The following is a 26,604-nucleotide window of genomic DNA, read 5'->3' as shown; positions in this document are numbered from 1 at the left end:
AGAGAGAGAGAGAGAGAGAGAGAGAGAGAGAGAGAGAGAGAGAGGCCCTTCCAGGGCCTGCTGTGGGTAGAATCCCATGTAATGATGCTGCCACCACCATGCTTCACAGTAGGTGTGGTGTGTTTGTGATGATGTGTAGTGTTGGATGTCTGCCAAACATGGGGCCTAATCTGATGTTCAGAAAGTTTAATTTTTGTCCCATCAGACCAAAGAACCTTCATTCAGTTTACTTAAGAGTCTCTCACATGCCCTCTGGTGAACTCTAGTCAAGATTTTTTCAACAGTGGCTTTGTTTTTGCAACTCTCCCATAAAGCTTTGACGGGTGAAGAACAGCAACATTTGTACACACCATCTCTCCCATCCCAGCCACTGAAGCTTTTAACTCCTTCAGGGGAGTCATTGGTGTCTTGGTGGCCTCCCTTATTAATATACAGGCACTTAGATTGTGCCTACTCTAAGCAGATTTCCCATGTGCCACCTTCCTTACATTTTTTAATGATGAATTTAACTGTACTCTAAGGGATGTTCAGTGACCTGGAAATTTTTGTGGCTTTATGGTGTAATTATAGTCAGGTGCACTGATTCACCAGTGACCAAACCTTCCAGATACAGATGTCTTTGCACCATAATCATTTAAGACACATTTACTGCAATGAGATGATCCTCATTTCACTAACTGTCTGACCTCTAGCACCAGCTGCACCTGTGTTGAATTAGGTAAGTCATTTTACAGGACATGAATATTTGCACAATCACTTACTTTACATTTTATATCTTAACTCATTGACATTAATTATTTGAACATGGTTATCACTTTGACATGATAGAGTATTTTTTGTAAATTCTTGTATAAAGAAAGCTAATAAATTGACCATGATTCAGTGCAGAAAAGCAATAAAAAGGGAATTCTTGAGTATCTTCTATAGACATTGTAGCAGTGTATTAAACTGCATTAGGTTTAGCTTGGTGTAGCTAGCACATTCACTGTGTAAAAGCCAACAGTTTTATGAAACAAATGCTGTCTGCTTTGGACAACTACATTATTCCCAGTATATGGAAATATATTTTCACCCTTAACCCTGTAAAACCCACTGTTGCAAAAATAGAACATCAGTTTTACTTTTTTAAATTATTATTTTTTATCTATCTATCTATCTATCTATCTATCTATCTATCTATCTATCTATCTATCTATCTATCTATCTATCTATCTATCTATCTATCTATCTATCTATCTATCTATCTATCTATCTATCTATCTATCTATCCATCCATCCATCCATCCATCCATCCATCCATCCATCCATCCATCCATCCATCCATCTATCTATCTATCTATCTATCTATCACATGCACATAAAAAAACATTAACTCTAGAAACAGAAAGGTACAAAGAAGTGTTTATTGTGTAATTTAGGTTGCTTTAATGACAATTTTATGTTTAATATCACTTTATACAACGACATAAGGGTGGAATTATTTAATTAAACGCCTGATGAGTTCTTCTGAAAGAAGAATTACAAGAAATCTAATAATAGTAATCATCGTCAATGTCCTCGGCATTGTCATCATTATCATTGTTGTCAACGTCATCATTATCATCATCTTCATCATTATCTCATATCTATCATATATATCTATACATACATACAGCCGTGGCCACAAGTTTTGAGAATCACACAAATATTAATTTTCATAAAGTCTACTGCCTCATTTTTTATGATGGCAATTTGCATGTACTTCAGAATGTTATGAAGAGTGATCAGATGAATTGCAATTAATTGCAAAGTCCCTCTTTGCCATGAAAATGAACTTAATCCCCCCAAAAACATTTCCAATGCATTTCAGTCCTGCCACAGAAGGACCAGCTGACATCATGTCAGTGATTCTCTCGTTAACACAGGTGAGAGTGCTGATGAGGACAAGGTGGAGATCACTTTGTCATGCTGACTGAGTTAGAATAACAGACTGGGAGCTTTAAAAGAGGGTGGTGCTTGAAATCATTGTTTTTCCTCTGTTAACCATGGTTACCTGCATGGAAACACGTGCAGCCATCATTGCTTTGTACAAAAAGGGCTTTACAGGCAAGGATATTGCTGATACTAAGACTGCACCTAAACCAGCCATTTATCGGATCATCAAGAACTTCAAGGAGAGAGGTTCAATTGCTGTGAAGAAGGCTTCAGGGCACCCAAGAAGGTCCAGCAAATGCCAGGACTGTCTCCTAAAGTTGATTCAGCTGTGGGATCGGGGCACCACCAGTGCAGAGCTTGCTCAGGAATGGCAGCAGGCAGGTGTGAGTGCATCTGCATGCACAGTGAGGCGAAGATTTTTGGAGGATGGCCTGGTGTCAAGAAGGACAGCAAAGAAGTCACTTCTCTCCAGGAAAAACATCAGGGACAGACTGATATTCTGCAAACAGTACAGGGATTGGACTGCTGAGGACTGGGGTAAAGTCATTTTCTCTGATGAATCCCCTTTCTGATTGTTTGGGGCTTCTGGAAGAAAGCTTGTCTGGAGAAGAAAAGGTGAGCGCTACCATCAGTCCTGTGTCATGCCAACAGTAAAGCATCCAGAGACCATCCATGTGTGGGGTTGCTTTTCAGTCAAGGGACTGGGCTCACTCACAATTTTGCCTAAGAACACAGCCATGAATAAAGAATGGTACCAAAACATCCTCCGAGAGCAACTTCTCCCAACCATCCGAGAACAGTTTGGTGAGGAACAATGCCTTTTCCAGCATGATGGAGCGCCCTGCTATAAGGCAAAAGTGATAACTACATGGCTCGGGGAACAAAACATTGAAATTTTGGGTCCATGGCCATGAAACTCCCCACACCCAGATACATACAGACATGCATACATATTTAATTTCTATCTGTCTCTGACAAACTTTGGGATATATCCAAATATAGAAAAACTAGGAAAAAGTATAATAAAATAAAACTAATTAATGGTAATAATATATAACCAGAATATAGAAAAAATGAGCAAAATATTTAAATAAAATGAAACTAAATGTGTGTGTGTGTGTGTGTGTGTGTGTGTGTGTGTGTGTGTGTGTGTGTGTGTGTGTGTGTGTGTGTGTGTGTGTGTGTGTGTGTGTGTGTGTGTATATATATAGTTTTATTTTACTTTTTTGTAATTTTTTTTATATTTGGGTATATTTATTTATTATTTTTATTTTATTCATCTTTTTTTTTAATCTTACAGGGTTAAATGAAAAATATAATTTTTTAAAAAATCCAAGCTTTCCTACAGTAATATTTTATTTGTTCATATATTTACTATGTTTGACAGCAAATGACAGTTATTCCTGTCTGATAGTGATTTGAATATATTCCAAATCTCCGCTATCCTCTGTATTTCACTCATCATACGGTGCGCCAAGTCCTGTAGTCCAGCAGCTGCATCTACATACATACATGTGTAAATATATTTCACCACAATCATGGAGGAGAGTTGATTTTGCTGAGCATTTCCAAAGTCATGAAGGGTCTGGTTCCAACTAATCCTGTAAGGCAAACGAGTCTCTGACAAACTTTGGGACTCCTTCCATGCTAAGTTGGCCAAACTGGATCTACTTAAACTCACTTATATGGGCTGATATATGTAAAATCTCTCTGAATTTATTCATTAAATGTCCATCAGTACCATTTCCCCCTTTTTATCCTCAGTATATCTGGCCCATATTTATTATTATTATTATTATTATTATTATTATTATTATTATTATTATTATTATTATTATTATTATTATTATTATTATTATAGAAGCACTACACCTACATTAGTTTTAGGGCTACAGTAGGTGCATTAAGACACCACATGCACCCTGAACCTTATAGATTTGATGAGTTCTCAGCGTGTTTGAAGTTCAGCACACGATCAGCTTCACCGGCTGAACTTTGACTTGAGTTCAGACATCCAGTAGAAGTGAAGGAAAGATAATTATCTGTGCAAGATATCCAGGGGGTCCAGTGATGTTCTCTGTTTTAATGTCACATTTTCATTCTCACTTAATGATGAATCTAACTGTAGTAGATCAAACAGCCCCTGCAGAGAAAAGTTCAAACCAGACTTGTATTGTGCATTTAATATTTCCACTTGTTGTGTATTAAAATAACCCTTAAATGTGTACATTGGATCCGACGGCGATGAGACGTATCCTATATACTGTAATCATTCGGTGCTGTGCTGATGTTACTCTTGTGCAACATCAGGCAGCCCTCTTGTGTTTGATTAACTTATCTTGAGTTCTCTTCTGTTGTAATGCTGATCACACAGGTCTAACACACTTCTCTTTGGGGGTGAAAGGTTGGACAAGAGTGTTGAGACACCAGTGAAAAATCTTCATTTTTTATGATAATAGCTAAAGCTGCTATTGTCTAGACAGAAATGAACTGAGAATTTTCATAAGTTTTCAGCTGAAAATGTGCTGCTCAGGGGACTGTAGCATTAAAAGTATTGTGTTTGAAGGCATTGAACTACTGGATCTCTTTCATATAGTAGAACCTGACACAGTTTAACAGTGGAACAATGTCATTTATTGGGGTTCTGTCAACGTATACACACGACACCTTAAAAAATGTCTTTAAAAGAAGAACATCACCAATGTCACAAATGAGTCACTTATATAAAGCCTTCTGTGGCTCCAAAGATATATTAGGAAATTTGCTAAACTGCTTCAATTTAAAAAGGCTGGTTGGAGTTGAAGACAAGTTTGAAAACAAAAAAATAAAATTTTGTGGGACCAAAATGGCGTAGGTTGTTTTGAGTTGCCGGTAACAGAAGGGGAAAGAATGACATGGAAGATGATGTCTGACTCAAAAAAATCTTTAAACCTGTCCCTCATGTATCACATATATATACTGTAGGTTTTATCTACTGTATACAGAGTTTCTAATGTACAGTGTGTGCTGTAAATAGGCCTGTTCAGTGAAGATGTTTTCACTTGTCATAGCAGGAAAAGCTGCAATATTAAGGATGGCTTTGTTCCATTCAGGTATTCCACAGCTATTATTATCATAATGTCACACATGTGCGTACTTACTGTTGTCATAATTTATATTATGTTGGTTATGCACAGTTTTTCTGATGATCTGTGGCCTGAAACACCCTGAAACAGATCCAGTGTATGGGTATGTCATAAAAGGCCTTAATGCTTCCAGACATGCTTTAATACAGACTGATAACACGCTCCAAGCAGCACAAAAGCAGCAGGTGACTCAAGTTTCGATTCCATTTCTGATTATTTGTTAGTCAGAGGGCAAAGGTGAGCTTTACTGTCTCTCAGAGGTGTTTTTATATTTGTGCGTGTTTAAAGAGACGCTATAGTGACACCTCTGCGGTAAAAGCATCCAGCGAAGAGCGGCCAGGAGTTGAAACTGGTTGAACAGCATGAAATCACAACATTTAAAACTATATCAGTCACTCCAGAAGACTAGATGTTTAAAATGAAAAATATTGAGACGACTGAACTAAAAATTCCCTGACACTAAATTAGTTTGTGTGCTTACTGCCCTTTGAGCGCAACAAACAAGCAATCAAGGTTAGTGATTGATGATATATTAGCCTTTATATGGCACTGATCTGATTACAAAACATTTTTTTGAGATAAAGTCTCATGGGTGTTTTTTGTTGAACACTAAATATTCATATGTTTGCTTTACGTTCTCCATTAACAACCTCAGGATGATCCCAGTCGTCAAATAATAAGGCAATAGTCACTGAACATAATCGTGCTGACCACCCCCACCCAGTGCTGACAGACAAGTCTTTTTACCTTTGGCCTGCCACAAGGACTGCTCAGACTTTGGAACCAGGGCAACACATTGCAAGTCCCAGTGATCGCATACAGTAACGCAGCAGAGCTATAAAAGCCGGAGAGCGAGGACACAAGAATTAGTCTTCAGAGAAAGAGGAAGGCTCCCTTTTACCTTGAGGCTTCCAGGAGCTCAGCCCATCATGTGGGGTGCTAAGCTCTGCCTTTTGCTGCTTGTGGCTACGTCCACACTAGCCCGTAAGTATTCTGCTTTTACACTGATGGAAAAACAATCTGAGGATGTCGTTTCATACTTTGGGTTTTAAATTTATTTGGTGGCGAAAAAAGTTTGGGAGTCTTAGTATTTAAAAATCTGATCTAGTCCACTAAGATGAAACAATTTTGTATTAGAGAAATTTGTGACTGTTGTAACACTGCTAAAATAGGACAAATTATACTTGTAATTACTAAAGTATGCAATTTAAATGTTTATTTTTTTCTTAATTGGCTTTAAGAGCAATTTGTGGATTTGAAAACTTTTTCTTTTTCATCCTTTACAGAGCAAGATGTTGGAGGTATTGAAGAACAAGGTCCTGTTTGCTTATGTAAGTTTCCTTTGATATGTTTTATTGTCATCGTTTTATAAATCACTGTGGATAATTTGGATCATTCCATATAAAAACAATCAAATCTGGCTAAAGCTTAAAGGTTACCATTGGATTACCCTTTGATTCAGCTGGTTTTGTACAATAACTTAAATATATTTAATGAAGTCGTGTTAAATTTTATCTTCATTTTATGAAGAGTTACAGGCTCTCAAAATACACATGGGTGCACTGTAAAAAATTCAGCACTTGTTTGTTTTTTGACAGTTTTAAAGTGTAATATTTTGAAAAATTCACAGATTATTCCTGTTGGGTTTAATTGCAAATATCAGCTATCTTGTAAAAATCGCAGATCAAAAGTTTGCCATTAAAAATAGGATAAAACTGTAATTGAAAAAAAAATGCATAAGTAGAAATTTCTTCTTTTACATTAACTGTAAAAAAACAAAAAAAAACCCATAAGTGTACTGTATTTAAATCCACAAAATTATTATTTTGCAGATATTTCCTGTTATTTGATGTAAAACTATGTATATTAACGATGAATAAATACTAAAGTTTTTTTGTTGTTATTTCACAGATTTTCCATGTTTTGTTAAATTGCAGATAATATCTACTAAAATTAAAATATAAAGTATGAAATAAAATTGTAAATAACATCCAGTTCAGAAATCAGCATTTTATTTTATTTATTTATTTATTTATTTTTTTTACAGATTTTTACATAATAATAATTAGTTTTCTTCTTCAGAATGTATGACTTTACAGATCGTGTTAAATCTGTTTAACAAACGTAATAATTTTACTGATATTTGCCATTATTGTCACTGCTTGTACAGTTTTTGAACATTGTAGTATTTCATTTTTTTTTAATGTATTTTTATATGGCATCATTGTCACCAGATTTTTTGCAGATTCTTTGAAGTGTATTTATTTATTTATTTTAAAGTGTGGGTTGAAATTTCACACTTAGAAAATTCCTGTTTAAACTTTAACTCTATGCATACAGAATTTATCCAAATGGCATTTTAATGTATCAAAAAAACACATTTAAACTCTGTTTAAAAAAACAAACAAAAACAAACAATCAATCAATCAATTTCAAATGCACTCCAGGTGTCACAATCTAAAGCCAAAGTCTTGTTTTTGTAAAGCACAATCTGACCTCACTAAATATACTAAGCTGTTGTACAGAAATAAACCTTCTGGGGGAGGCAGTGATTGATTTTTCATGGAATGACCCTTCAACAAGATGTGATGTAACCTGATAAAACCACAAAACAAAAAGAGTTGTCTTTGAATCTATACTGATGATCTCACCTGTCACATTTTGTAGTTTTTACATAGATCAGAATGTGTCTTAAACATTAATATAATGTTCTAATTGATGCTTTTTAGTGGCCAAAAGATACAAGAACTTCAGACGATATGTGTATAACTATGAAGCCGAGACCTTTAACGGTGTGAATGGAGCTATCGACTTCCAGACCGGCCCCAAAGTCTCCTGCAAAGTACGTCTAACAGCCTCGAATATCACTTCAACAAGAAGAACTGAATAAGAAACACAACAAACATGTTTAATCTTCTCTACAGGTTGAGATTGAAGTGCCCCAGACCTGCAGCTTCGTCCTCCGTACGACAGACTGCTCTCTGAATGAGGTCGCTGTGTTTGGCTCAGGAAGCACAACGTCTAGGCCTGCTGATGGAGCTGAGGCCTTCAAAGATGCCATGGAGAAGTAAGTCAACTCCTTATGTTACCTGGAATTACCTCATTTAATCTGAGCTGATAAAAAGAGAGGATGAAACTAAATGGCCGGTTGTAAATGGTGATTTGTCCACGTCGACAGGAACACTTTGAAGATCACAGTTGAAGGACAGACTGATGTCAAACTGTTCCCAGAGGACGACGAGCCCGTCAACATCCTCAACATCAAGAGGGGAATTGTGTCTGCTCTGCTTGTGCCGGTGATGGAGGAGGAGAAGAACAAGGAAATGGTAGCTCCCCTGCTTGTTTGTTACTTTGTTTATTGTTCAGTTAATTCAGGGAAGCAGAGCTTAATTCCATTATTGATGTAGTGTCATGAAGAGAAAAACAAGTTGCACAATGACCAGATAAGCTGCCCCAGTCAGAGGTGATAAATACACTCTTGTAACATCATGTCCTCACAATGCCAACCTTCAGCTGCAGGTCAAAGTCCTAGATAAGTTTATCTTGTTATTGGCATCACCTGCTTTCATAATAGGAGGGTAATCTTTCAGGTTCATTGATTATCTGATTCCGGGAGATAAGCTAAAGGACAGACAGTTGGTTCACGACACCCACAAATGCAACTTTGCAACTTTTGTTTTGATGAGGCATCTCGTCGTTTTTCAGCCCACAGTGCATGGAGTTTGCGCCACCGAATTCACCGTCAACGCCAGAGAGGACATCGCCACTGATGTGACCGTCAGCAGGGATCTGAACCGATGTGACTGGTTCACCGCTCACAGGCAGGAAACCAGCCCTCTGGCCCTCATCACTGGCCTGGTGAGAGCTCAAACAACAACCTCATACTGTCAAACTAAAGCCTAAAGTCAAAATACCAGCACTCACTCCTCAGTAGAAGATGATATGCTTTGATTAAAAAGCAACACCTTACTGCAGTCATTTCATGGTATAAGTTTTCATGGTATAGAATTGAGACTTAGCTCAAAAAAGCAAACATTAGTTGCATCTGAAATGGAAAACCACACATATTTACGATTTACTTTGACTTTCCTTATCACCTGCACTGTAAAAACTAAACTGTTTTAACTGTAATTTACTGTTATTTTACAGATGTTCTCTGTTTTGTTAAATTACAGATTATGACAAGTAAAATCACAGAATTTGTATTTACATGCTAACATTTTAAAACAGGCTAAAACTATGAATAACATCCACATCAAAAATCTAGTAGTTTTTACAGATGTTAATTTGTTGTTTTATAACAATGGAGTGCGAAATGACATCAAATTTATAGAATTTAAGGCAGAAAATGCCTAATTATTTTACAGATATTTGCCTATATTATTTGACATGAAAATTCCACATATTGATTTTTTTTAAATGCTAAATCTGCTGTTCTTTTCCTTGTAAAATCACAGAAAAAAGTATTAATCTACAACTTTAACTATTAAAAATGTAATTATTATACAGATATTTGCCTATGTCATTTAGAAGCAAAATTATACATATTAGGGATTGAAAAAAATATTAATTTATAGATAATTAGTATTATTTTCAAAGTTTTTACCATTATTGAACATTACAGTATCCTGCTGTTGTTTAATGTATTGTTTGTAGCACCTTTGCTGCCAGATTGTCAGCATTTTTTCTAGAGTTTCTTTCACAGTGTCATGAAACTTCAGTGTTGTCTTGCTGTGTTTCTCCTGCAGAACTTCCCTCTGTCCAAGATGATCAGCAGCACTCAGACCTGCAGCTACAACTTTGACAACCAGAAGAAGCACATGACCAGAGGAACCTGCGAAGAGAAACACCTCTTCCTGCCTCTCTCCCACAAGTATGTTTTAAAAGAATAAAACATAATTCATGCTTCACTTAGGAATATTTTTCACGCATATATGCCATAGAGAAACTGTTTAACTTCTGGTGTATTTGTGTGAATGACGTGCTGGATATGAGGATTCTAATTGCTGGAGGTTTAACACACACTTTTGGATTTTGTTCCTCCCTTCTGCAAAAAGGAACGAATTTGGAATTTCTGCTGTGGTGAAGCAGACTGTGACTCTGGTGGAGACCGCCAAGATCAACGACAGAGTCTTTGACCGCAGTGAGTGTTTTGGTTTTTAGAAAATGACGCAAAGCATATAAAAAATTCCTATGATATTCTCATTGTCCCTGCTATAATTCTGCTTAGATGAGGAGAACCTGAAGTACCTGCCCATGGATGCTGTTGAGGACAAGTCCCCTGTGCAGACCAAAGATAAGGTCATTGCCACCATCCAGAAGCTGAACACTCTGTCTCAGACCACTGAGGGTGAGCTTCGTGCCGGCCTCTTCCACTCGCTGGTGTCTGAGCTCCGCGGACTGAAGGTTGACATCCTGACCCCCGCTGTTGAGGAGATGATGGACATTTCCAGCTCTCTGACTTGGCAAGCTCTGGCTCAGTGCGGTACCCCAGAATGCACCAGCGCCATGCTGAAGATCCTCAGGACCTTCGACGAAGATGCTATTGAGGTCGATGCTGTTGTCTACGCTCTGGGACTGCTGCCCCAACCCTCCCGCCTGATGGTGAAGGACTTGCTGGCAATGGCTCAGTTCAAGCAGAGCAAACCCATCATGTATGCCTTGAGCAATGCAGTCAGGAAGTAAGTGAACATTATCTTTTTCAACCACTCTGAGTGCAGGGCAGTTTCTGTGCATTTTTTTTTCAATGTTTTTTTGTTCCTGTCATATTTTTTACTCACTGTGGCCTCAATTTTCACTGCAATATAAAGTCCTGCACCTTTAAGGACACAGCACAACCATGGCTAGAAGTAGAGAGAATTGTATTTAACATTAAAAATGCATACACCGGCAGCCAGAGTGCTCAGCTGACTGAGCGGGCGACCTATAAACAGGGTCTATAGTTTCCAATGCAGCGGTCATGGGTTCAAATCCATCTTATGGCCATTTACTGCATGTCATTCCCCCACTCTTCTACCCACATTGTCTCTCTCTCCACTGTCCTCTATAATAAAGTATAAAAAAGGTACATTTTTTTGTGGCAATATTTATTCAAAGACAACAGCATATGACAAACTGTAGTTGGTTTTACTTACAATTAAACGTAATGGAGGAAAAAACAGAATCCGTTTAGAGCAAACAATTCATTTTTGGTTAATTCTCAAATAAGACGTATGTTGGAATAAATTGATTTTAAGGAAATGTCAAGATTTTAAGATTTTGGTTAGGTTTTCTGTCAGAACAACAGATGTAGTTTGAAGACAGTCGAATACAAGAAATAGAAGAAAATCCAATGACTCTTTCAATTTTTTTACAGTTTGGAGCTCTGATGAATTGTGTCATTTTGTAGCAGTGAGTGGTGCTTTGTGGTGTAAATTAGTATCTAATCATTGTTGTGTATCTTTGTCTGCAGACTGTACAATGCTGAAGGAGTCACCCCTGAGATCACTGCTGTCTATGAGTTCATGGCTTCCCTTCTGGGTGCTGACTGTGCTGGAGAGAAAGACCTGACCTTCCTGACTCTGAGGGTAGGAAACAAACACTTCTCATTTTTAAAAAAAATAAAAAAATAAAAAAAATCATATTGTTTGTGGCAATCCTCAATTCCGTGCTTTTCCTGATCTCCTGTGCTATTCTGTCCAGGTTGTTGGCAATATGGGAGATGCCATGGAGGCTGCTGACCCTACCATTAAGACCACCCTGCTGAAGTGCATGAGACAGCCTGCAACCACTCTGTCTGTGCAGCTGGCTGCCATCCAGGCCTTCAGGCGCATGACTGTGACTGATGAGGTAACTAACATCCCCTTCCACATGATCATTGTTCTGGTTCCTCTTATTTATAGTGTAGAGTTTCCCAAAGCACAACACACAACTGTCCCTATACAAAGAAAGTTTCCTCCGTTTTTTCTGTCCAGATTCGTTCCAACCTCCAGAGAGTCAGCCAGTACCCCAAGGGTGCTGTGCAGAAGCGCCTGGCTGCTTACCTGATCTTGATGAGGAATCCCCTGGACAGCGACATCGAAATGGTGAAGAAGCTGGTGAAACAGGAGCAGAACACACAGGTCAAGGCCTTCGTGACCTCCCACGTCTACAACATCATTTCCTCTACTGATTCAGAGACCAAAAAGTAAGAATGAAACTTTTTACATCATTATGTTGTGGAAATTCTGCCCTGATTCAAGAACATACCTTCTTACATTCAGTTGATTTCTTTTCTTCAATTTATTCTTTACCTTAGCCTCGGTCAGAAAATCATGGACGCCCTGCAGGACACTGATGTCGAAACACACAACGAGTACACCACAAAGTCTCGCAACTACAAGCTGGGCATGGCACATGAGAGCATGCAGGCTGGCATTCAGGGCAACGTCATTTTTGATCCCAGCAGCCAGTTGCCAAGGGAGGTCCTGCTGGAAACTACCCTGAAGGTCTTTGGATACAGCATGGATATCTGGGAGGTATGTCACATTACAGGTCACGATAATCAAGCATTTATTGTCATTTGAAATTGTGGTTTTACACTTACTAGAAACAAAAACAAAGTCTTTTTTTTTTATCAATAACAGGCGACAGATTCAAATTCTAACAGACAAAACCCTCTCTGGTTTTAGGTTGGCATGGAAGGAAAAGGCTTTGAGCCAACCATCGAGGCTTTGTTTGGAAAGAATGGCTTCTTCCCCGACACTGTGTCCAAGGCTCTGTACTGGGCTGAAGACAAGATGCCACCAAAGGTCAGAGAAGTTCTGGAGAAATGGATTGCTCCCCTGAAATCAGAAGGGCAAAAGGTAAGTTTTGTATGGGGCTGTTTCTGTAAAACATTCTAAGACTGAGTGATTTCCATCAACTAATACAATGGTGCTCTTTTCTAAGGTTCCCGAAAATCTTGTGAGGGAAATTACTCGCAACTTCAACAAGCTGGTTAAAGATCTGCAGAGTCAGGAGTCCCCAGAGGCCATGGCCTACCTGAGGATCATGGGAGCTGAGCTTGGCTACATCAAGGGCAACGAACTGAAGTTTATGGCTGACAATGCAATGATGTATGCAGGCATGTTCATGAAGATCATTCCTACCAAGGTACCTTTTTGCATTCCATTTATCCAGTGATACGAACACTTCTTCCTTTCCATAGCAAGAGAGTATTTAAAATGTTGATTCTTTCCAACAGTTCATGGCTAACCTGATCTCACGCACCGACAATGAGCTGTTTGCCCATTACATCTTCATGGACAACAAATTTGTCATGCCAACAGCAACTGGATTCCCTCTGACATTTGCTATGTCTGGTACTTTCACTCCTGGTGCAAAGGGAGGCATTCGCTTTGCTCCAAACATGGTAATTTTTTTCTGTCCAAAACACTGTATAAAACAAAAAAATAGTGATGTTTAAATGATTTTGATTCCTGTCAAATGCGATAATCTGACATTGTAGTGCTGGTTGTCATTTTATGTATTTTTTTTTTCATTTTTGCTAATGTGACTTGTTTTGTTTCACAGAAAGAGCTGGTGTTCATGCCCTCTGCCGGAGTAATGTTTAAGACAAAGATGGGAGTCCACATCCCTGAATTTGTTGCCTCAGGTGTTCAGATGCAGACCGACTTTTACCACGAGAGCGCTCTCAATGCCAGGATCACCATGGACGAGAACCAGGTCAAACTTTCCATCCCTGCTCCCCAGGGCAAAACCAAGTTCTTCAGAATCGGGTAATAAAATAAAGCACATTCAGATTTTGTGTTGAATACATCAGAGGCTAAGGTTTCAGCACAAGATGGGAATTGCTTTTATTGGCACTATATTGTATTGCTTGTGTTCTTATAAGCAGCAAGTTTAACGGAGTTATTAGAACATCAAAAAATGTTCTTTTTTCTTTTTCGAAATAGCAATACTGTGATGATTATGGGCGGTGGAAAGGCTATGCTGATCCCACACACTCAGAATGAAGAAAACTGCGGCCCTCTCTTCACTGGAGTCAAATACTGCACCAGAATCCTTAGTGTCGACAATGGCTACAAGTCTGATGCCCCGTACATGCCCCTGACTGGAGAGACTCAGTAAGTTGTAGCTTAAATGTTTTGTGTTTGTCGATATGATATTGATAATTGCAGCATGATTATCATTCTTGAAGTCATAAAGAAATGTCAATAATAGAGCCTTGCCTATGTAATGTAACACATAGCAGTTTAACAGTTGGTTGGAATACAGTAATGAAAGACAGCTAAGAAGTAGAAGGGTTATATATAAATAGCCAAATGAGCACCACCATTATGCTAACAGATTTAATATGATATTAGGCCAAGAACTTTGAAAATATGAGCTTGACTTATTTGTCGGATTTCTATGTATACATGTACAATTTAAGAGATGTTTTTGTAATGACCTTGTAGATACACAGCGCAGTGTCTCAGAAGATTTATATGTAACTTTATTTCACCATAGGCTTGCTATTGACATTGAGCCTACAAACGAAGTCACTGAGTACACAGCCACCATCGCCTATAAACTCCTCAGCGAAGGAAAGGACGGTCGCCAGAAGGTTGATTCTCTGAAAATGATCCTGAAAGCTGAAGGTATGAGCGCTGCTTCTGAAAATGTTAAGCTTTTTCATGAGCTACACCTTCTGTGTCATTTTGTGGAGGCAGCTGCATGGATCAGTCATAAAGCTATACTTTTTTCTAACCCTGTGACTTTAGGTGATAAGCCTACCGAGGCTACAGCCACCATGAAGTACAACAGGAACAGGAACGTCTTGACCACTCAGATCCAGATTCCTGACTTTGATATTGAGGCTGGCATTAAGATTGGCATGAGCGACAGCAGTGCCAAAGGCAAATCCATCATCTTCGAGATCTCTAACAAGAATGTGCCCCAGCTCTCTCTGATTGGCCGTGCTAAGTGAGTAAACCCAGTACTATCTGTTGACACGCTTGTATCTTAATTAAAGCCAAGTGCTTAATCTTACTAACTCCACATTTAACACTCTAAATGCAGATGTTTTCATATACAGGCACTGATTGTTCTCATATATATCATAGGCTTCAGGCCATGACTGATGGCATGCTGCAGGTTCAGCTGTTAGTCCCATCTCTCAGGACCGATGCCACCCTCACTGCTGCTCTGAACAATGCTGAGGGACTCACCATGGAGCTCAAGAACGATGTCAAGCTCTCAGATATAACCTCCATTCAGACAGTCACCTTCAAATATGGTATGTGTGTTAAAGCACTGATAAATTCAGGCATTTGTCCAAACACATCTAAAATACAAAAATTAAATGGTACATCTTCTGCATCTCAGGTGATGAATTGGCTGAGGTTCAGCTGACTTCCAACATGGATGCTGATATGAAGGTTGCAATGCATTACACCAACGCTCTCAAGACCTGGCTCAGGCAGTTTGCAGAGGAAGTTATGGACCAGCGAGTTGTCAAGACTGACATGAAACTTCGCCACATCCTCAACAAGGGAGTTGAGGTGAATAGAATATAATAATTGCAACTATTTTAGCAGGCAACAACAACACTCTTTGTTCTTGTGCTAGTTTTTTTCTGACTAAATCATGAGAAATGTGATATTCTGTTTTTAGGCCAGCAACATCTGGATGGACAAGATCTCCGCTGATGTTCCATATGTTGAGACTCTGAGGAGCAGCTTAGCAAAAGTGGAAATGCCATCTGTGCCTGAAAGCCTATTCATGAACCTGTAAGTGTAAACATACATTTTTAATAAAAACATTTACTTTGTTATGATTAAATCAGTACCACATTTATTCTGTGCTTAGTCGTGCACTTTGAGTTTAACAAGTGTTCCGTTGTCATTTCACCAGTGAAAGCACATTCAAATACAAGTTCAACAAGGACCGTTTGACAATTACCATCCCTCTGCCTTATGGAGGCAAATCATCTGAGGAGCTCAGGATTCCCCCAGTGATCACCTCCCCACAAGTTTCCGTTCCTCAGCTGGGTATGGAGTTGGCCCCACAGGAGATCAAAATCCCAACCTTTACCATTCCATCTGAATATGATGTGACCCTGCCTCTGATTGGATTGATGGAGGTGTCTGCCAAGTTTGACAGCAACTATTACAATTGGGAGGCAACTGTGTCTGCTGGTAACAAATCTGTAGATTCTCCACACTACGTGGCCGAATACAAGATCTCGACTGACAGTCCTTTCAAAGTCCTCATCTTCACAGCTGAGGGTATTTTAATTTATATTCTTTAAGAATTGTACAATAGTTATTTAACATAACAGAAAGCATTAAGTTGATACTAATTTGTATTCTGTTGGTTTGTCTGTTTTATAGGAGCCTCAAAAGTCACTGACACAGCAGATAAAACCATGGAGTTCACCATTGATGGTTCCCTGAAACACATGTACATCAACACAGGTTTTAATGTGCTGGAGACCGTTGCTCTCACAGACAATGTGCTCTCAACAGGGCGCTACAGCATTCAGGCTGATTCCCCTATGGGCCTGGACACTTCTCTGACTATCACCACCCAGTTCACCCTAGACTCAAACATGCTCTTTGGTGACCTTAACACAGATGGAAGTGTGACTATTGGACCCATGACTGCTAGCACCACCTATCTCCACACCTTCTCTGTTGAGCCCGCAAAGAAAGAAGCAAAAATGGAGAGCACACTGAGGGTGAACTCTGAAATCCTGAAGATTGCAAACAAGATGAAGGCATCATTTGCAGATGAGGGACTTCTGTTTGAGTATAACACCAACATGAACAGCAACCCCATCAAGCACACCACTAAAATGAGCCTCACCTACAAAGATGTCAAGCTTGCCGTCCAGTCCGACTCTGTGACCAAGGCTGATGAGAGAATGCTTCGTAGCCAGATGGAGTTCTCTGCCTTTGAAGGTCAGGCCAGCCTCAGGATTGAGAATCAAGCTGATGATACAGAGAACCGTGCCTACTCTTTGCTTATTGGGTCCCTGAACCCCTCTGGTCTTGAGATCAACGCAGATGCCTCATTGAACATCTTTAAGAGCCTTGCCTCTCACAAAGCAACCTTGACCCTGAACACGAATGGCCTGACCACCAGCTGCACAACAACTGCCCAGTATAGCCCGCTGACATTTGAGAATGTTTTCCACGGTGGAGTTGACCAGTCTGGTGCTACCATGTCTCTGACAACAAAGGGAGCCATTAAGGAGAACAAAGCTGAGTTCAATGTTGAGGGAAAGATTGCAGCCACTGAAGTGTATCTCAACAGCATTCTGGAGGGTAACCTCTTTGACATCGATGGCAGGAACAGAGTGAACCTCAAAATGAATGAAGATGGCTTGGTCCTCTCTAACAACATGATTGGATCTTTCAAAGAAATGAGGACTGAGAATACCCATTCTCTGTCTCTTTCACTGAGGTCTTTCCACCTCCAGTCCAAGACTGACAACACCCTTGATGGAAGAAACTCCTACATGCATGATATCACAGTGAACATGGACCGTTTCACTGCCTCTGTTAATGTGAAGAATGACCTGAAGATGATGATGATTAAATTTGTGAATGATGCCCAGTTCAAGGCAGAGCCCTACAACATAGAGTTGACTGGTACAGTGATGGGAGCCCTCTCAGAGGAAGAGCTGAAGCACACTTATGAAATCAAGTTTGTTGACATGGTCCTGTCTGCAAAGTGCAATACTGATGGTAAACTCCTGGGATCTCACATGAGACATGCAAGTGAAATGGAAGTTGCTGGTCTGACCATGAAGTTTAACAACATGGCTAACATCAATTCACCATTATTCCATTTGGACAGCACAGTCAAAACTGTAGCTGCGCCCTTCAGACTGGACATTGATGCCATTTTCAACTCAAATGGTGAAGTGTATCTGTATGGACAGCACAGTGGTGAACTGTACAGCAAATTCCTCCTGAAAGCAAAACCCATGCTGTTCACACAGTCATTTGAGTACAGAGCCTCAACCACACATGAGCTGGAAGACAGGCCCACTATCAAGACCAATATGGACAACAAGTTCAACAGCATGCTGAGCCTTGAAGAGCAAAGTGCCACAATGAAGATGTCATCTAAATTAAATGAGCATAGCTTTGATCAGGAAATGACAGCCTATAACAAAAAAGACATAATGGGCATTGAAATGACAGGTACAGTTTCAACTCCCCTCTTCAGCGATGACAGTCAAGATTACCTCATCTCTGGCTTTGTGAAGTACGACAAAAATGATGAGAGCCACTTCATCCAGATCCCCTTCATTGAGTATCTGCCTGAAGTAATTGAAGACATGAAGACCACTGTGATGAGGCTGATGGACAATGGCATTGAGATGCTGAAAGACATAAACACCAGGTATGAGATCAGTGCTAAGTTTCAGAACAAAGTGGCAGAACTGAAGGAGGTCATTGACAACTTTGACTTCAGCCTGTTTGTCCAAGATTTGAGAAAATTTGTCAGTTCAATTGAAAACTACATGATCAACCTGACAGCCAAGTTCCCAACTGACAAAGTCATGAATATGCTTAAATCTATCAAGGACACCATCATGGCTTGGATCAAGAAGTATAACATTTCTAACAAGTTCAATGCAATCTATACCAAAATGGAGGAGATCATCTCCAACTATGAGGTTGAGAAAATGATCGGGGCCATCATGGATGAGATTGTTAAAATTATGAAGCAGTATCAAGTGAGAGAGAAGATCCAGTATGTATTTAATGCTTTCAAGTCAATTGACATCCAGCCTTTGCTGAACAAAGTTAAGGCACCTGTTCAGGAGCTTGTGAATGAACTATATTCCTTTGACTTCAAACAGCTGATTGATGACATGACTAACTATTTCATGAGAATGATGCAGAATATCAGATCTTTTGACTATGACACATTCACCATGGAGCTGAAAGAGAAGGTGGTGGAAATGAGCAAGATCCCCTGCTTCGGAAAACTTTATGGTGAGTTTAGAGTTGTCTCCCCCCATTACAATCTCAGGACCACTGCTGACCTGGAAAACACCACAACTACATCAGTCACACCAGAGTTCAAAATGAACCTCAACTCACAGGCCACATCTACTTTGAAAATCCTTGATTTCACTGTGGATGCCGAAGCACATTTTGCTGCACCCAAGATGAGCCGTTTGTCCATCACTGAGAACATCAAGGTTGATCAGTCTTGCTTTACACTTGACCACAAGGGCACCATGACTCTCTATGGCCTGTCAGGTCAAGCTTCTGCTGAAACTACTGCAAAGGCCACAACTGAGCTTTATGTTGCAGAGCTGATCAACAATGCATTCTTTGCCATGGAAAATGGAGCTTCTGCCACAGTGGAGACAAGCTACAAACATGATGTCAACATGCCAGCTTTCAACATCTTCAGTGAAGCAAACATGAATCAAAAGACAGTTTTCCAACTTGAAGACGGCTCTGCACGTCTGACCATTAAGAATACAGGCAATGAAAAATTTGCAGTTCAGGACTTCTCAGATGAGATAAAACACATTAGTGACATGGAAGTGGTCATGGATCTCCACACTTCAAAGGTGACCTTCAATGCAGAAACAAGTGGTAGCCAGTTAAAAATGAATCAAAATGTTAATGCTGATGTATGCATTTTCCGCCATGTAATTATTAATGCCAAGACTGAGACAGAAACACCTTTCATGAAGAGCAGTGTTGCAGAGGCCAAGTTTCAGGCTAAGCTTGAAGACATGACAGTTGATTTCACTGCCTCTCACAATGCAGAGCTTGTTGGTCAGATTGAGGGAACACTCTCAAACTCCGCTGTTGCCTTGGTCACACCTGAGAAGCTTGAGTTTGATACCAAGAACAAGGGAAATGCCAAAGTTGCCCTTCCATTCAAGCTGTCTGGAAAGATGGACCTCCAGAATGACATCGCTTTTACCCTGAGCTCTGAAGTGCAGCAAGCTAGCTGGACAGGTGTGGCTAGATTCAACCAGTACAAATACTCCCACTACTTTACAATGGACAATGGTGAGACAGAAATCAACGTATATTCCCAGATCAACGGAGAGGCAAATCTTGACATGCTGAAGGAGCCCATCAACATTCCTGAAATCACTCTGCCATTTGTTGGAATGAAAACACCAAGAGTGGAGGACTTCTCCCTGTGGGAAGACACCGGCCTGGGCTACATCCTGACCACACCTCTGCAGACATTTGACATGAACACCAAGCTGAAGTATGCTAAGAACCCTGAGATGATCACCATTGACATCAATATAGATCCAGTCATCAATGCCATTAATACCAACATCAAGGCAGTGCACAAAAAAGTGCTTATCGGCAAGGATAAGGCTGCTGCCATCCTCGCTTCATCTTATAACAAAGCAAAGGCAGAGTATGAAAAATACAGCATTGAGTTGCCTAAAACCATTACAGTCCCTGCCTATAAAGTTCCAGTGATGAACATTGAGATGTCTACATTCACAGTTCCCATGCCTGACTTCACCCTCATCACAATGCCTGCTCTGCATGTTCCGTCTGCCCTCAGCAAGCTGACCCTCCCAAAAATCACTCTGCCCAAAGTTCAGAGCATCAAGATCCCAGTAATGGGTGATCTGACCTATGAGTTCTCCATGAAAACTGCGATGATCACACTCAAAACTGACGCCAGCATCCTCAACCAGGCTAGCGTCAGCATCAAACTCGATGCTTCCTCATCCTCTGAATTTGAAATTCTGACCGGAAAGATTGAGGGCAACATCAACGTGAACACTGCAGATGGATTTAAAATGGCCTCTGTCCTTGCTGTAGAACATCCCATGCTAGAGGGAAAGCATGACGGCACCATCTTCGTAAACTCTGGCAGCGTAGAAACCTCCATCACCAATTCAGCAAAGGTCAATCTACATGAAACCATGGAAATCTACCAGGAGATCACTGGAAATCCCGAAGAAGGCCTTGTTGTCTCCATGTCCACTCCATCTGCAGGACACATTGCAGTTCAGATGCAGACTAAACGGCCAGCACAAGTGAAAGCAAGACTTTATGGTCGCTACCCGGTAAGAGAACATTTAATTACTACTTTAATTTCTCATCAGAGCAGATTTTGACTTCAGTGTAAATGGTGTTTTTTAAATAATCAATCTTTGTTTGTTTACTTTTTTCAACAGTCTGAGCCAACAACAGACATTGACATCTTGGCCCTGAAGATGTCTGTGAGGAACTCTGAGATGTTGAACCTCCAGACAACCTGGAATATGGAAATGCCGTACGAGATGATGCTGACAATGAAGAAACAGGTGCCCAAAGCCATGGAAATGGTGTCTGATCTTGCTGCTAGTGCATACAAAAAAATCAACAGGGCAGTTAGGGGTCTTGGGGTTCACTTTGATCAGGTTAAAAAGCACAGTAATGAGATGTTCAATAGGGCTGCTAAGAACCTTGCAGCAGTAGATCCATCTAATATTATGACCACTGTCACAGACAGGGCCATTGTGATCCTCAGAGAGTACCAAAAGAAAGTTGAAATTGTTCTTGATGCTGTTGTTAAATTCCTGAGAGAAACCAGGTTCCAGATCCCAGGCTATGAACAGAGACTGTCTGGCCTTGAGATCTATCAGAAATTCAGTGCTTTTGTTGCTGATGTATCTGAGGAAGCTGTTGAGAAGATTCCACAGTACTTTACCTCCATGTTTGCAGCAGTTATTGATTATTTCCAGTCCATTGAATTCACCCTTCCTGGCTCCACTTACATTGTCAGTGGGAGAGAAATTCTTGATGACTTGTCAGTGGCTTTGAGGAAACTCCAGGACCAGGTGATTGTTACAGTGAGGAAAATTGGAAACATCCAGCTGGAGGATATCATTAACAAATTCTCAGCACTCACACAGTTTGCTACTCAACAAAGTGAGAAGCTTTTCCAAACTCTAAAATCCCTTAACGTAGAGAGGCTCTCCACCTTTATGACTGACGTATACAATGATGCCGCTAACTCTCCTGTCCTGGCTGATGTTTTGAAGCAGGTTGAAGAAGCCCGCAGCATTGTAATGGAATATCTAAAAGCTGTGAAAGCTAAACTACAAAACATTGTGGCTGACATGTCTAGTGAACAGCTCATTGCAGATATCCAGTCCTGGATCAACTCATTGGTAAAACGCATTAACACCTTCCACAACAACGTCATTATGAGCCTGAAGGAAAAAAGCAAAGCTGTTGAACCATATGTGAGAGTAAGTGACAGACAGGTGGAGGTTGACATCCCTTTACCATTTGTTGCCAAATTAAACTAAGTGACTGTGGTTAACAAAAGTAGTATTTGAACAGTGTTTGTATTAACTTTCTCTGTTTTGTAACCATCAAGATGATAGTGAGTCTATTGTCATTACAAAAAACGCAACTGTAAGCTAACAATGATGTCTGTATGTATACATGTCTCTCTACTGTTTTTCAAATTGTTAATTTTGTTTATTACTTCATAGTGGACTCTCTGTTGTCCTGGTCCTACTGTACTCCATTTATGTCTTGTACTATTTAAAAACCTCTGTGGGCATCAATAAATACAATTTGTACTGCATACATCTATCTCTGTGTATTTATTTTATAAGATTTAGCATAACTGTCTAAAAATCTAACTTCTTGGCTATATAATAGTCATGGAAGTGGCAGTTAATGATATGATGTCTACACATTGGTCCTGCCAAGAGGTGTGTCGTGATGTTTCTAAAGCATTACAGTTTAAATCACAGCTGCTTCTCTAAAACTCACAACAAATGACAATGTGTCTCCGCTTACTCATTAAACCAAACTGAACAGTGCCCATTAGTCATTTGTATCCTCGGGTCTAAATTTAGATGAGACACAAATAGTTTCTGTTGGACGCACACACAAGCTTTCTTATCATAAAACAAAGAGAATGAGTGCAGATACGGTCTCAGTTTGACAGTTGTTAACAATAGTAAAAAGGAAAATCCTAATTTTGGAACATGTGACTTATTTTTTCCAATGAAAGCTATAGTCTGTGTCAACATAAGTAGTAATGGAACAAGTATACAGATCATTAACTTAAGTGAAGCAGCAATAGAACAGTCATAAACAACTTTGGCATTTGCCATCTTTAGTAAAAGTGGGGAAACATTATCAGTAATAGCATATTGCAAAGTATAAAAACTAAATAATTCCCATGTGGCAGTTTTATTATTCTATACTGTGTAGTCTATTACTGGAGTATAATTATGAATGCATCATAGCTTGAGCATTATTTTAATGTTGATGCTGGCTGGAGTGGAGCTGTTCTGAATTTTTTATGTGCTGTTGAAGTAAAAAGGTACAAAATTAAATCATAAAGTACAATGGGAATACTAAAGTGAAGTACCTAACAACTATACTGAAGTACAAATATGTTTCCCTCATGAGCTTGATTCCTGTATTAAAGTTACCGGGAAATGTATCCTGGCAAAAAACCCCAAAAAAGACAATGCTCATGCAAAATATACCTCCCAAGTTCAAATGTTTGTCAGTTCAAATACGATGAATGTGATGGTAGTTGCAGCAGAGCAATAATGATTTGTCTTTGCTGTGACGAAAATCAGGCAAAAGAATGGAAAACCAGAGATGGTGACACACATTGATTTTTTTTATTGACTTTCCCAGAACAGTACCATTTGTTCCCTTGCATTCTGTATTGTTTTTCCTCAGAAAATTTTCCATTGTTTCCAAAATACCATTTCACCATAAAAAGCACTGTGTAATTGATGTCGTCATGACTATGCTGAACTCTTACAAAGATATAAGTTTGGCACATTGAACTATTTTTCTTCTTCGTGTTTTGGTCAAATAAAGAAGATGAAAACTGCACTGTCTGATCAGTGAATAATAACCCAACAACATTGTAATTCAGAGGCACATGAGGGGGGCCAGTGTGGGAAAATTAACCAGTCCAGCACAATGCATTCCTGTCCTGTAAGTCAGCAAAAAGCCCAGCAACAGAAGGCAGGGAGGAATGTGACTTTTACACCATCGTAACTCTGGTTTTATTTGTAAAAGATACACTCTTTTATACTCAGATGCATCTGTGATGTGGTTACTTTGTGAACTATTGAAAAGTTACATGTTCAAACAAAAAATGCTACTTCTTTGTCCCCAGTAACCATTAAATGCACAAGTCGCACAGTAAATCCACCGGGGTTTTAGCCAGGATCCCCAGTGTAGCAAGAGTCTCTGTAATTGATGTTCATAGCTGTCATTTGAACAAGAACTCCCACCATCATGTAGGACAGTTACACAACGCTGCTGTGCACACACATCAAACTCTAGGTGACTTTGTTTCAAAAGTATGAAAAGTTGACTCAGTTTAATTCTTTTCTGTTGCCAGTAATGTTTTTGACCACATAAATCTGAGGTACATTCATCGTCATCATGGAAGACATTGAAATGCAAAATTAGTATTTAGTGTTTCTCAACTAATTCAGTTCAACTGCTTTTTACAGCTTAATAAATCATTTCGAGTTCACATATGTTTAGTAAAATTGTGCTGATCATAACATAGCACGATTAACTTCCACTGAAGTGTTTAATTGCCATCAGATGGCTTCATCCCACATGAGCATGTGCTATTTGCTCATAAACATAAGCAGTTTTGTTACATTTTCTGAGAAAACACGTTTCACTGAGCAAAGTACTCACATGCTGAACCATCTCACATGCTCAATCTTCTGTTAGAAATATCATAACTGTAAATAAAGCTGCAGCTAAAACATAAAATGTCCAGCAGTTTTGAGACAAATGAGTCACATCAGTCTCTGTACAGCTAAATGTAGACTGCATTACTGTGTATGCTTCAAATGATTTGGTTCAGGTGAGCTGTGAGGAAAAAGTATTGTCTGGCTGCACTATTTACAGATTGAATTAGTTAATATAGCCACATCTGAGCATGAAACATGGGGTACAAACATGCTTAGCAAACTGTCCACTGTATAAGAATATCTGCCTGAATGTTTGCAACACTACACTCAACATGTTTAGCCCTTTTTCAGAATTGGCCAATCTGTCGTCTCCTAAACATGGGGTCAAATTTGGCCTTTTGCATAACAACTTTAAAATCAGGCATTCAATACTGAGGAATCAAAAACACACTTTTTTGGGGTTTGGCTCCAACTAACAAACCTGAGACGTCTGACTTTGTGAACCGTAAACTTAATTGTAGCGTTAAACATCCAAAGAACTATACAGAACACTGTGGGCTTTATAAAAATTTCTGCAAATTACTGTAGTGTACAGATGCTGTGCAATTTCACAAACTTAGTACAGTCGTGTTATAATACAAAGTGGACATAAATAACAGTGCAATTATTCTGCTTTGCTTATTACAAAGTATAACCTTGGCAGTAAGGCAGTGGCCTACGTAAACACACTGGAAACACAAAGAACAGTGAGCAATATAAACCTTGGCTTGCAAGCAGGCCTTTGGAAAGGCATGAGAGGGGGATAAAAAAAAAGTCTTTCCATTGAAATGAATGTGATTTGTCCTTTTCCCCCTCCACAAGTCAGACTGGGATCACGTGACCCACAAAGAACAAGCTGTAACCAGTGCATTTCACACACACACACACACACACACACACACACACACACACACACACACACACACACACACACACACACACACACACACACACACACACACACACTCCCGATATCAGATGATTTCCAGGGTGTGTTCAGAACAACTTGGTACAATCATTCGTTTTGCTTCAGCCGAGGGAGTCTGATTACAAAGCAGCGTCCGGAAAGGAGCGTCCACAGCCCGCACATGTTCAGACACACACTCCGGCCCGGAGGAAACGTCTCGTCTGCGCGTCACAGTGGATTCACATCAATACGCAGCATTTCAGACAACCACCTGATGGTGTCGGTGGTTTCTGTAAAGCCGCCCGTGTCGCCGTTTCGAACACTTCCCAGATCCCCTCCTTGGTTTTAGCGGAGCACTCCAAATAGTCATATGCGCCAATGCGCATGGCCATGGCGCGGCCGTCCTCCGCCTTCACTGGCTCCAGCTTCAGCCGAGACAACTCGTTCTTCACGTTCTCGTCGTTGCGCAGATCCTTCTTGTTGGCCACCAGTATGATGGGAACATTCGGGCAGAAGTGTTTCACCTCGGGGACCCACTTTTCGGGGATGTTTTCCAGCGAGTCCGGGCTGTCCACGGAGAAGCACATCAGGATCACGTCGGTGTCCGGATAGGAGAGTGGGCGCAGCCGATCGTAGTCCTCCTGTCCGGCGGTGTCCCACAGAGCCAGCTGGACTTGTTTGTTTTCCACCTCTATGTCCGCCACATACGTCTCAAACACAGTGGGAACATACACCTCTGGAAACTCGTCCTTGCTGAACACGATCAGTAGACATGTCTTCCCACATGCGCCGTCTCCCACAACCACAAGTTTCTTCCGTATGTCTGCCATCTCTGCCTCTCCTAGCTGTCTCTCCTATGTCGCATGGAAAACACAGACTGTTTCTGCTCTTATAAACTCTCACTAACACTGCTCAGACTTGTCCAGCAAGCCGATCCCCTCTCCCAACTCCAGAACCTTACCAGTAAA

General features: G+C 40.0%; 2 protein-coding genes across 2 annotated transcripts; one reads left to right on the top strand and one right to left on the bottom strand.

Moving 5' to 3' along the window:
• Nucleotides 1–5,867: 5,867 nt before the first annotated feature.
• Nucleotides 5,868–22,583, top strand: LOC111566438 (apolipoprotein B-100-like). The gene is made up of 26 exons (XM_023267023.3): nucleotides 5,868–6,023; nucleotides 6,326–6,370; nucleotides 7,769–7,881; nucleotides 7,964–8,106; nucleotides 8,218–8,365; nucleotides 8,745–8,897; nucleotides 9,788–9,912; nucleotides 10,097–10,182; nucleotides 10,270–10,720; nucleotides 11,491–11,605; nucleotides 11,721–11,867; nucleotides 11,993–12,204; nucleotides 12,316–12,535; nucleotides 12,689–12,862; nucleotides 12,948–13,151; nucleotides 13,243–13,410; nucleotides 13,572–13,777; nucleotides 13,955–14,125; nucleotides 14,511–14,641; nucleotides 14,765–14,966; nucleotides 15,107–15,279; nucleotides 15,369–15,544; nucleotides 15,657–15,772; nucleotides 15,897–16,270; nucleotides 16,376–21,069; nucleotides 21,181–22,583. The coding sequence occupies exons 1-26, from the start codon at nucleotides 5,969–5,971 to the stop codon at nucleotides 22,297–22,299; spliced, it is 9,921 nt and encodes a 3,306-aa protein (XP_023122791.2). The 5' UTR covers nucleotides 5,868–5,968; the 3' UTR covers nucleotides 22,300–22,583.
• A 1,038-nt stretch (nucleotides 22,584–23,621) lies between these two features.
• On the bottom strand, nucleotides 23,622–26,599 carry LOC111566448 (rho-related GTP-binding protein RhoB-like). The gene has a single exon (XM_023267035.3). It carries the CDS (start codon nucleotides 26,464–26,466, stop codon nucleotides 25,876–25,878), a length of 591 nt encoding a protein of 196 aa, XP_023122803.1. The 5' UTR covers nucleotides 26,467–26,599; the 3' UTR covers nucleotides 23,622–25,875.
• Nucleotides 26,600–26,604: the final 5 nt, after the last annotated feature.

The sequence above is a fragment of the Amphiprion ocellaris genome, chromosome 12 (genome assembly GCF_022539595.1).
Source record: "Amphiprion ocellaris isolate individual 3 ecotype Okinawa chromosome 12, ASM2253959v1, whole genome shotgun sequence".
Lineage (NCBI taxonomy): Eukaryota > Metazoa > Chordata > Actinopteri > Pomacentridae > Amphiprion > Amphiprion ocellaris.
Note: the sequence above shows the minus strand (reverse complement) of the source record. Positions and strands in the feature narration are given on the sequence as shown.